General features: G+C 43.9%; 1 protein-coding gene across 1 annotated transcript; it reads left to right on the plus strand.

Annotated features, from left to right (window-relative positions):
* Nucleotides 1-2,845: 2,845 nt before the first annotated feature.
* LOC115775532 (glutaminyl-peptide cyclotransferase-like) lies at nucleotides 2,846-10,572 on the plus strand. The gene is made up of 8 exons (XM_030723041.1): nucleotides 2,846-2,970; nucleotides 3,130-3,337; nucleotides 5,957-6,103; nucleotides 6,176-6,469; nucleotides 6,840-7,001; nucleotides 7,489-7,588; nucleotides 7,639-7,782; nucleotides 9,752-10,572. The coding sequence occupies exons 1-8, from the start codon at nucleotides 2,846-2,848 to the stop codon at nucleotides 9,895-9,897; spliced, it is 1,326 nt and encodes a 441-aa protein (XP_030578901.1). The 3' UTR covers nucleotides 9,898-10,572.
* The last annotated feature ends 679 nt before the right edge of the window (nucleotides 10,573-11,251 follow it).

Consider the following 11,251-nt stretch of genomic DNA (forward strand, 5'->3'; position numbering starts at 1 on the left):
CGCCCACAACTGTGTTACATTTTAAACAGAGAGGTGAATATTGAGAGTGAAGTTTATGTGTAAACTGCGGAGTACGCTGTAGCCCGTGAAGAATTCTAAATTGGTTCTCCCTGAGTCTATTGCAGATAAATGTTTTTTTTCGTATTTGTGAAAAAGCCCTCGACCATATTTCACTGCTAAGCTCAACCCCCAAATCTGTTTCCCAATGAATTTTGGACCTTTCAGTTGTGAGAGGATTTAATATCATTAGTCCTTCCTGATTTCCTAGATTTTTTGTCTTGTTTATTGTTTTTTTGTTTTTTGGTTCATTCCAGTCTGTTCTTCTTTGTGCTCATCTAAATAGTTTTTTTATTGCTGCTGTGTAAGATTTTTTTTTCTCACTCAGCACAAATGTGGGCCTTTTTCTATAAAGTCCATCCATCCTCTTAGCCTCCAGCCCCCTGCAACCCTGAAAAGAATATCATAGAGCGAGAGGCAGGGTGCAACCCTGGACAGGTTGCCAGCCAGGCCCGGATTAAGGTGGGTCTGGGCCCGGGCAAAGGAGATTGCAAGGGCCCCCCCCTCCCCCCCTCCCGCTCCGAGCCCATACCAGCCCACCCCCCCGACACACACTCCCCTACAAAAGTCTCTTTCTGCTCTTCTCCTTCGTGCAAAATCATCTACCCAACTCATCAAAGTTCAGCTGTGCACAACTGTGATTCAATTGCAAGAAGTGAGAGGGAGTTCAGACTATTTTGGGTCATTTTCATCCTAGCTCATTTTTTATTCGAGCCATTCTGGAGAATGACCGTTCCCCTTCACAGTTCGTAATTGCAGAGTCAAGAACATTCGAAGTTGCCATATCCTGTAGCCCAGGGGGATCCTTGATTGCTGGTCCCCTAGGCGCTCTAGTCGCCGTACCGCATAGCCCAGGGGCCCTTTGATTGCCGTTTCCTGTGGCACAGGGGCCCTATGGTTGCCATATCCCCGTGGCTCAGGGGCCCTTTGATAGACGTCCCCCATGGCCCCAGGGGCCCTCTGATTGCCGTCCCCCCCGTGGCCCAGGGGCCCTCTGGTTGCCATATCCCGTGGTTCAGGGGCCCTTTGGCCATCCCCCGTGGCCCAGGGGCCCTCAGATTGCCGTCCTCCGGGCCTAGGGGCCCTCTGGTTGCTGTACGACATGGCCCAGGGGCCCTCTGGTCCTATGTCCTGTGGCCGAGGGCCCTCTGACTGCTGTCACTCCCCCCAGCCCATTTCAGTTAACCCTTATAGACTAAAGAAGTACAACTAAAGAAGATCCTAGAATAGAGGGCTCTATCGCAATCAGCATCGACATCGGTATCTGGATTGTTGTTGGGCCTTCCCCTGGGCCCCCTGGATCCATGGGCCCCGGGGCGCCAGCCCCACTCGCCCGGTCGGTAATACGGCCCTGACTAAAGGTGGCAGAGCTTTTGGAACAGTGGTCCCTAGACTGAGTTTGAGATCTGTGGATTTGGCGGTGGCTTTTAAACTACTATTAATCCTCTTTGTCCCATGTGGGACATAGGGCATCAACAAAGATTCTCTACTTGTTGCGGTTGTTACCAGCATGTGGTGCCTCCCGCCATGATAGCCCCATCTCTTTGAGTTCTTGTGTGATTGGTGCATCTCCATAATTTTTGGGGGCCTTTGCTTCCTCTTTCCAGGTGGTATCCACTTCACTGCGATCTTGGGGGTATGTGACAGAGGACATACCCCAGCCACTGCAATCAGCGACATTGATGTCCATGGTGCTGTCCTGGCTTTTGGTTCTTCTGTAAAGCTCTATGTTGGAGACTTTCATTGCCAGAAAATGAAGCAGATCCTCCTAAGGCCTCCATTGTGGAAGACACGTAATTTTTATTACGTTCTTGATCGCTCTCCAGCGTTCAGATCCATACAGCAGGTCTGGCTTAACAAATCTATTGTACAGTCTGAGTTTTGTAGTTGTGCTGTACTGCCTGGATTTCCAGATAAACTTGAATCTGGTAAAGTACCCTGGGCTTTGCAAGTCTTGCTTTTATGTGTTTTTGAGCTGCAATGTCTGTTAATGACACTTCTAAGATAAGTGAAATCTCTGACGTCTTCTAGAGGGGCAGGTAAAAATTCATCTTATTAAATTTGTGTAATTTTTTTCTGTTTTTGGCATTTTGGTTGTGAAGCACTTTGATATAGATCTTCATATGTGCTATATAAAAAAGTTTTCAAAAAATTACTTCAGTTCAGATTTCAGATAGACATCTACATTAAACTATTAGGCATGCAGACATGGACAAGATGACCTGCTGCTGCTGACCATGTAAATCCCTTATATCACCACAGTGTGCTGATGGCTGCCTCCAGCAGGATGATGCTCCATGTTGCAAAGCTCAAATCATCTCAAACTGGTTTGTTGAAAATGAAAAGGAGTTCATTGCACTCAAATGGCCTCTGCAGGCGGACAGAGCAAGCAGTTCTGAAGGTAAAGGGGATCCAACCCAGTACTAGCAAAGTGTACCTAATGAAGTGTGCAGTGAGTGAATGGATGGATAAGCTTTCTTTATTTTTCTCGTTTACTGTAGCTCCTCTTGCGCTCCATAGGTGGCGTTTACGCTTTCACCCCCCCTTACACGCACCATAGAAGAAGAAGGCGCAGTTTTATTGTAGAAGGTGTCCGGCAAAGAGAGAGGTTTAAAATAAACACTTTCAGCGGAATAATGCACCAACGGAGTGATAAGTTTGCTGCATAATTAATTTGTCGGCAGGTTTTCCTCTGCAGTAGCTGTTAGTGAGTTAAAATTAGTTTAACGCAGTAAGTGAGGAGGTCGCAAGGTTAGCACTTTCTTGTCTCTGTTATAATTTATGCTGGATGAAGCCTCGTCTGAACAGCCCACAACATGTCAGACATGTCTTCGAGCTGCCGGGCTGCAGCGAGCACCCGGAGACCACCGTGCAGCGGCTAATGATGGGTCGTTATGGCGAAAGTCAGGACTGGTCAGAATGTTCCCCGCGGCTCTGCTTCTTTCATTTCAAGCCTTCACTTCCTGTGTGCAGTCTTCCCTCCTCCGCTGCCTCTGCAAAGCCCGTTTTTGACATGGTGCCGTAAGCGTAAGGACAGCCCGGGCAGCTCTGAGTTCACAAGTCAGGTCGCAGGTCCAGTCGGAGATACAAGCCGCTCCAGCAGGGTGGCAGTGGCTCTCTACCCGGCTGTGACCGGGTGCGGATGCCCCGGGCCCGTGTGCTGCTGTTCTGTCTTCTCGGTGTTCTGGTGCTGGCGGTGGTCCTGGGTGTGTACCTGTCCAACGACACCGCCACTGGACATGTGAACCGCATGCCAGCCGTAGATCTGACCAGAGACAGGGTAAGACAGGAAAACTAAACCTCTGCACACAGCGGGACTGATTTTATACTCACTGAGAAACTGCAGCTGCAAGCAGACGGTGCACTGTCATCATAACATCTCACTGTAACCAGACATTCAGTCACAGTTGTATTACTAGTTACTTTAAACCAGTATTTCAAGGAATAAACAAGGATATACCCTATTAATTCCAAAAGTTATAAAATTAACAAAAAAAAAAAAATACACAAAACAAAGATCAGTTAAATAGAAAAAAAGGGAGGAGCTCATGAACTCTAATACATGAGCTAATTAAAATCTGACAAAGGCAGGTGTTTAAGTAGGAAAGAGTTTGTGTATCTGTGATTGTGGCTGCAGAGCATCTGCAATAATGCAACCGTGTGATATCAATGCAGAAGTATCATAGTTCAGATTCAGTGATTGCCTGTTTGTAAGAACATTAAAGTATATCTGTGAGCAAACTAATGTTACTACTTTACATAAAACAGAGAGAGCCAAGAATATGTTTTGCATCAATTTGAATGTGAACTGAGCTTGTTTTTGTACCATAAATGGTTTATTTAATTTTTGATAAAGGTCTTGCTGAGATTAAAAGGGCAGGATCAACTGTAACAATTATAAACGCAAACAGTCGCACAAATACAACTGTCACACAGTACATGCAAGTGAATGCGACATCCAGATCATGTGTAAGAAAATTTCATACCTGAATTTGACTTCAGGCACTGAAACTGTTTCCATCTAACCTAAAAATGAATTTGTTGATTAGGAGTCACTTTAATTTTATGGGCAGAAGACTCTTGTAAAATGGTGCAAGGTGTGAAAACACAGTAATTTAATTTTTAAGAACTAAGTGATAAGAAGTCAGAAGCAGCAAGTGCTGCTCTTTGGCCTACAGATGCGATCTGTGACAATTGAAGAGTTTAGTGGGATCCTCAGACCTGCCACCAAGCATGATTAGATTGAAATAAAAAAAACAGTGAGCTACAGAGTCTCTTATGCAATTTGGGCTCTGTGGAAGCCTTGAAGCTGCTATTAAAAAATGATTGCGATAATCATTGAAAACAAACAGTTCTGTGGAAAAAACAAACAAAAACGAGGTCTATTCCAAACCAGGTAAGTGTGACAGGTAGGATGGAGTGTGTGGAATTATGTGGAATAACTTGTGCAAGTTGTGAAACATACAAAATTTGCTTAAATCAACAATAACTGGACTATACAGTGCTGCTAATTGTGTGCATTTCATCGTGTGAGTCTGTTCTGACATACATATTTCAAAGGTTTGTGTCTAAATGATGAGTTTCTGAATGTCTTTATTTGTCAAAGAGTGCATGTTGTTTAAAGGAACTTGAAATATTTTGTATGACCTGACTTCTGACCATTGTAAAACTGTCCTCCTGACTGGTAGACAAACACAAACATATTCCACTTAGCTTGGCATTGTTACACTGGCACTCTCTCACTGTACAGTTTTGGGTTCATATTGAAGTCCATTCTTTCGTTTAGGGGCAAGCCCATGCAAGCACTCCTAACCAATGATCAGACATGTTACAATTTTATATCCCACGCTCAGTTGACCGGCAGCTGTTCCAAAAGACAGACTCCGGATCAGGTCACCTGTCTCACTAACAGTATTCATAACTCAACTAAAAACTCACCTCTTCTCTTTAGTGTTTCAGTTTAGGTCTAATTTATAATCTCTTCTCCCTGTGAAGAGCTTGAGGTTGCGCTTTTTTTTTTTTTTTTTTTTTTTTTTTTGTTTCATTGATTGCTGTGCAGCATTTTGCTCAGCGTCTGTTGTGCTTAAATGCACCACATAAATAAAATGATGCCCTTTTCATTTAGAAGCTCAGCTTGATTAATAAAAAAAGCCGGGTCTGTGCCAGGAAACCGTCCAGTTTAAATGATCTCTACCAATTCTGCCAAGAAGAGCGGTCAAATATCCAAGCAGAAGCTTGTTGATGGCTACCAAAAGCCAAATATTAATGGGAGTGTGTGTATATATTTGAGCCGGTATGTATTAGAGAAAACCCAAAATAAATTCAAAGTTGTGCACCCAGTTCATGTTAGTCATTAAAGATGTATGCCGTATGACCATTCCACTTGGAAAAAGAACAGTTCGAAGAAATCAGAAAACCCCAAATTACCATAACATTCATACTCATACATTTTGGGGCCCACCAAAGAGGTTTTGGCCTTCCACCAAAGGAAACTAACTAGACCTGTGTTAAAAAAATATATTTTTAAGTGGGGGTTAATTTACTCTGGCTTTAATACAGCTTTCTGCAAAACATTGCCAAAAATAACAGGAAACTGCACAGACTTCTGCTAATGAAGGTAACATAGACTCCTTGGCTGAATTGTATGCAGACCAGCCCTGCTCACGTGTGTAGGCTCGTAATGAGCCGTGAAATCCTTGATAGTCTAAGGAAAGAAGCTTCTTGACAAAATAAATTTGCTTATTGGAGAAAAGCAGGGGTTCATTAAACACTGGAGGAACACAGTGAACAGCTATATGCGAAGAATACGCATCAGAGGATGTAAACGTCTGGAACATTTGTGCTGCCTGTGCTTGATTTCACTTTGTGGGGTTTTTTTTTTTTTTCCCCTCTCCTCCAGCTGTTCCACAAACCCAGTAAATCCTCTCCAGCTCAAATCCGCCGTCTGGCCTCTCAGGTGGACGGCACTCGCCTGTGGGAGACTCACCTGCGACCTATCCTGATAGAGCGACTCCCAGGCACCCAGGGCAGCCTGGCTGTACAGCAGGTGTGTAACTATTTATAGCTTCCTCCCTTTCACATGTCTTCTGCTAATTTTTAACTCCCTACTCCACTTCAGCACATCATCTCCACACTATCCTCGCTCTCTGCCGGCTGGTCCATAGACCTGGACTCCTTCCAGTCCCCTACCCCTCGCGGCCAGGTCACCTTCACCAACATTGTTGCTACTCTGGACCCTTCGGCCCCTCGGCGGCTGCTCCTGGCCTGCCACTATGACTCAAAGGTTCTGCCTCCAGACCCGCGGGCCCCAGAGAAGGTGTTCTTGGGGGCCAGTGATTCTGCAGTTCCCTGTGCTATGATCCTGGAGCTCGCTAGCTCTCTGGATGCCCAGCTTAAATCATTCAAACAGCAGGTGGGTTTTGTGTTGGCAGAATTTACAGAAAGTAAACAAAAGCAGATGCTGACAGATGTGGTTCCTGCTTATGATGAAAAGTAAAGGCCAAGATGCTGACGAGTCTCTTCTCGCATTTCTTTCTTATTGTGTTGTTTCATCCCTCTGCCTTTGTGGCTGCAGTACAGGGTAAAAAAATGCTGATTCTGTATATAAAACAATCTCTCCAGAGGCTGTGATTTATGTAGTTACTGTAGAGAGACACACACACACACACACACACACACACACACACACACTACACAGTGACAGCACTGCAAAAAGACAAACTGTCTTCAGGTGCTGCTTTTTAAAATTTGATTACCTTTGCTTTCCTCATGTTTCCTCTCAGAAACTTCCAGTAACTTTTCAGCTCGTGTTTTTCGACGGCGAGGAGTCATTTGAAGAATGGACCGCCACCGACTCGCTGTACGGCTCTCGTCACCTGGCCGAGCGCATGGCCAACACACCCCACCCCGCGGCCCCCTCGCACGCCAGCATGCTGCAGGCAGTGGTGAGGAAGCTATGGACAAAAATATGTTTCCTCTGCAGTCACACTCACTTCCTGAAGCAGTTGCAGACAATATAATGTTCCACAATGAGAGACCTGCTACAGATCGGTCTGAATTTAAAAGTTGAATATAGTCAGATTTTGGTCATTCTGTATGAATTAAATCCAATGTCAGTCAGCTTTGTACTTACAGACTCTCAACATAGAGTTGGGTTGAAATTTTTAATTTTATCATTTTCATTTTTTTTTTTTTTTTTTTTTAAGTTTTGAGCTCTTTTTACTCAGATAATATTCATAAGATGAAGGTAAAATGTGCATGAATTCGTTACAGAAAAGTTATTGTACAAAAAGGTCAGCTGATTTATGAGAAGGTCAGGTGGGAGGCACGGATTAATTATTCAGGAAGTGACCGTTTTACATACCTTAAACATTTAATGTGCTCTGATTAAGAGGAATCTCAGCATCCATCGCTCTGATTTTGTCTCTGTAGGACCTCTTTGTGTTGCTCGACCTGCTCGGTGGTCCCGATCCACTGATTGCAAATCACTTTGATAACACTGCACGCTGGTTTGATCGCCTAATTGCTGCAGGTAAGCACCCGCTGTAAATCCATGGATGCTGAAATCCTTCCCTGTTGTAGACCCAAACTGTCTTCGTCCCGCCCCCGAGAAGAGGCTCCATCGACAGGGCCTTCTGACGTCTCACCCCTCGGAGCAGACGTATTTTAGGAAGGATGTGTACCTCGGACCCGTGCAGGATGACCATATCCCCTTCCTTCACAAAGGTAAGTGGGAGCGAAGACAGTAACCCCCTCCTGTAGGCTCCTTGTTTACAACGTCAAGAGGGTTAGACCCTTCTTCACTATCTCCTTCCCTCACAACAGAAACTTCTGTGTTTCATCCCTCTGACCTCTGCAGCTGGAGGTCATCCCTAAAAATTATTAGAAATTAATCAAGCCTACGAGACACAATGATTAGGAGTGTAGCAGAGACACTTTCCAGAGACGAAGACATCAGCAGGTGTCTATTGCTGTAGTTGGATGCTTTCTTAAAACATCCTTCGTCTAGCTCATTTTTTTTTTTTTCTGAACTGCCTGAGTCAGAGGAGTGATTTACAGCCTCCTTATTTCTCTCCAGGCAGACTGCTTCCTTTTTTTGTTAAGCAGAACTTATTTGCATTTTTTTCAGAGTTTGTGAAATATCTGTGAAAATGTGAAGTTTCATGTTCTTGGCTCCTAGATCCGTAATGACAGATTAGCAGGGTAGCATGTTGCTGGTAAGCATTCACATGAATCACTAGAAGCAGGTGGAGTTAAGAGTCGTTTTAATTCTAATCGGTGCAACTCGTGTTAACAGTGGTGTTAATGTTTCCCTCTGTAATACATGCAAGGGTTTAGACAGTGAACACAAGGCTCTGTGCAGATGTCTGCGTGCCCTCAAAATTGTTGACCGTGCAGGCTTGTCTGCACTGACACTGTGTTACAATGTGCCCACTCGCATGGAAAAAATGCCTGGTTTGCATCTTCAGCTGACCCCTGATGCCTTAAAAGGACAACTTAGACCACTAATACTAATAACAACAAAAGTAATGACTGTAGTACATCTGTAGTGCCGCTTAATTTGATTTCAACAGGGGTGCTCTACTCATCTGTGCAACCAAACTTTTGCTGTGATGAATTATTAGAAGAAGCTACTTTTGACTTCCTCACGAGGGGTTGCCACAAGGCGTAGCTCCACATGTTTGATTTGGCAGACGCTGGGCTACAGTGCCTTTTTTTTAAAGGGAAAAAAAAAATGATGCATTTAAGTGGATTTAGGTCCCAGTACACCATACTTAGATTAAAAAGACACCTTTTTCTTTTTAAAAAAAAGCTGTCCAGCAGCTTAAGCAAGCAAAATAGTGTGCATGCTGTCTTGAGCCAAACACATTTGCTTTGCCAAGAGGATCTTTTGCTAATCTTTACTACTTTAATTTTTAGATTCTTTATTTATTTTATTGATATTGGTATTATACAGTTCGCCTATATTGGAGCTGACAGGTGGGAAAGAAGTGACAGAAGGATGGGGGTTGTGAGGGGGCATATACACAAACATTTGATGCGTCTTCTGTGTTCTGTTGTGAATAAAATATGGGTTTATGAGATTTGCAATTCATTGAATTCTGTTTTAATTTACATTTTACACAAAGTCCCAACTGGACTTGTGATTACAGTAATATGTGCAGTCTGCCAAGGCCAAAAATTAAGAAGTTCAGAACAGGTATTACATTAAGAGCACAACAATTTATAAAGACAGCTAATTCAGTCATGTAAACATCCCAAATCTCAATAAACATAAAAACATGGATCTGGAAATAAGCATAATAGGTCTCCTTTAAAAGAAATTGCTGCAGAGAGAGAGAGTCCCGTTGTGCTGAGCCTGTATTTGCAGCTGAAGCTCAGTTCAGAACTCTGATGCTGGCCCACAGGGCATTGAAAGGTACTGTGTTCAGGCCTCAGTTAAACTCTGCACTCTCAGAGGAGCTTCCCTCGGTACAATCTCCTCTTTATCCCAGTTCTAAAGAAGTAACCTCCTTTTTGATGTTCAGACAGTTGAATCACAGCCAAAGTGCAGTTTGAACCTTTTAAGTACGAGTACTATGGTAGATGTCTGTCTCCAGGGATTTACCTCCTACTCTGCTCTTCACATGGAAGAATCTTTGGCTGTGTGTAACACATGCTCAGTCACTATCACTGCCTTCATGTCTCTGTACAGGCGTCCCTGTGCTGCACGTCATCGCCACTCCCTTCCCGCAGTTCTGGCACACACTGGACGACACGGAGGAGAACATGCACCGTCCAACTGTGGAGAACCTGACGAAGATCATGGCTGTGTTTGTGGCGGAGTACCTGGGTTTCTGAACGTTGAACAAACAGCGACGTTCTGAGCAGGACTGACGCTAAACGACCAGGTGAGGAGGACAAGAGCCTGGCGAAATGAAGTGAACTGGAATCTGAACTTTACCAAAGACTCTTATCTGCTGGGCTGTCCTTGGATTCATGTGATGAATGAATTGGAGGCAGTTGTCAAAAAGTGTGAAGTGGTCTCACATCGTCTTAGTTAAAACTTTATTATACGTGCTGAGGAGCATTGTACCTGAGAAGCAGCTGGGAAATGTCTGTGAATTCAAACACATTCTAAATTAATGTTTTTGTTGTTTCCTGTGAAAGAAAAAAAGCCTTACTAGCCTTATTGATGATTTACCTTGTTAATATAAGCTGGAGATGCTCATTTTTAGCTCCACATTTTTATTCTTGGACTCTGCTCGGGTAGCTTTGCATGAATAACAGATCAGGTGCAGCGTGAAACAAGCCTCTCTTTTCAAGCTGACCTTTTTCTGATTGGCTGCCTCTTGTAAATATTAGAGCAGTCTGAAGCCTGCGTTCTGTCTGCAAACACTGAGCTCAATATTTGAAGCGTTGGTAATATAATATGGTAGAAAACCAGGAAAAGCACAATGGGTCCCCTTTAAGAACGACCTGTGATGAGCAGAGCTGCTGTGGACACTGGTCGTAGCTTATCTGTGAATACCTTCTCCTGACTTTACTTCATAATCTGTGAGGATCCTCTTTGCCTCTGCTGCTATGAAGTGCCAGCAACATGAATATCATGAAGATTTTATGGTAAAAAGCCCAGCAAATTCACACTGTGGTGATAGTGAAGTGGTTTTATTCAGGTTTGCTTACAGTTTTAAGACATTTCGGGAAGTTGTAAACACTGAAAAAGGTGTCTCTAGATTCATTGTGTAACCTTTGGGTATGATATATGTTGGCACATTTTACCAGCACACTCCCTTTAAAAAAAAAACCCCAAAAAAACACCCTGATCATTATAAAGTTCCATCTGTGAATGCAGCGTGGAGATTCACCTTTAAGCCACACCTGTGAACCCATATATTGGGTTTAATCCAAACGTATGACGCTTACTTCTGTCTGTCTGTGTGGTGTTCTGCTTACGTTTAAGTCTCTGTACGGGATCTGCTAGGTCATGTTTTGGTAATAAACTTTCAGTGACACCAGAAATTCTATAGAGTACCATGACGTATCAGATTAACCTTCTGGATGGCCCCCACATGTGTGATGTAGTGGAGGTGGTGGATGAAAGAGGGGTGGAGGTGGTGCACTGCGGTACTGGGGGCTGCCCGGAGGTGAAAGGTCATTATCAGAGGAAGGGTAGGTTTCTTCTGAAGGTCCTCCATAACCTGTCAGGAAGCTA

The sequence above is a fragment of the Archocentrus centrarchus genome, unplaced genomic scaffold (genome assembly GCF_007364275.1).
Source record: "Archocentrus centrarchus isolate MPI-CPG fArcCen1 unplaced genomic scaffold, fArcCen1 scaffold_174_ctg1, whole genome shotgun sequence".
In the NCBI taxonomy this organism is placed as follows: Eukaryota; Metazoa; Chordata; class Actinopteri; order Cichliformes; family Cichlidae; genus Archocentrus; species Archocentrus centrarchus.

Excerpts from the sequence above, each read along its gene's own strand:
- LOC115775532 (XM_030723041.1), top strand. The coding sequence starts at position 2,846 with ATGAAGCCTCGTCTGAACAGCCCACAACATGTCAGACATGTCTTCGAG. Across the intron at positions 2,971-3,129 it reads TATGGCGAAAGTCAGGACTG|GTCCAGTCGGAGATACAAGC; the intron begins GTCAGAATGTTC and ends GTCAGGTCGCAG. Across the intron at positions 6,470-6,839 it reads TTAAATCATTCAAACAGCAG|AAACTTCCAGTAACTTTTCA; the intron begins GTGGGTTTTGTG and ends GTTTCCTCTCAG.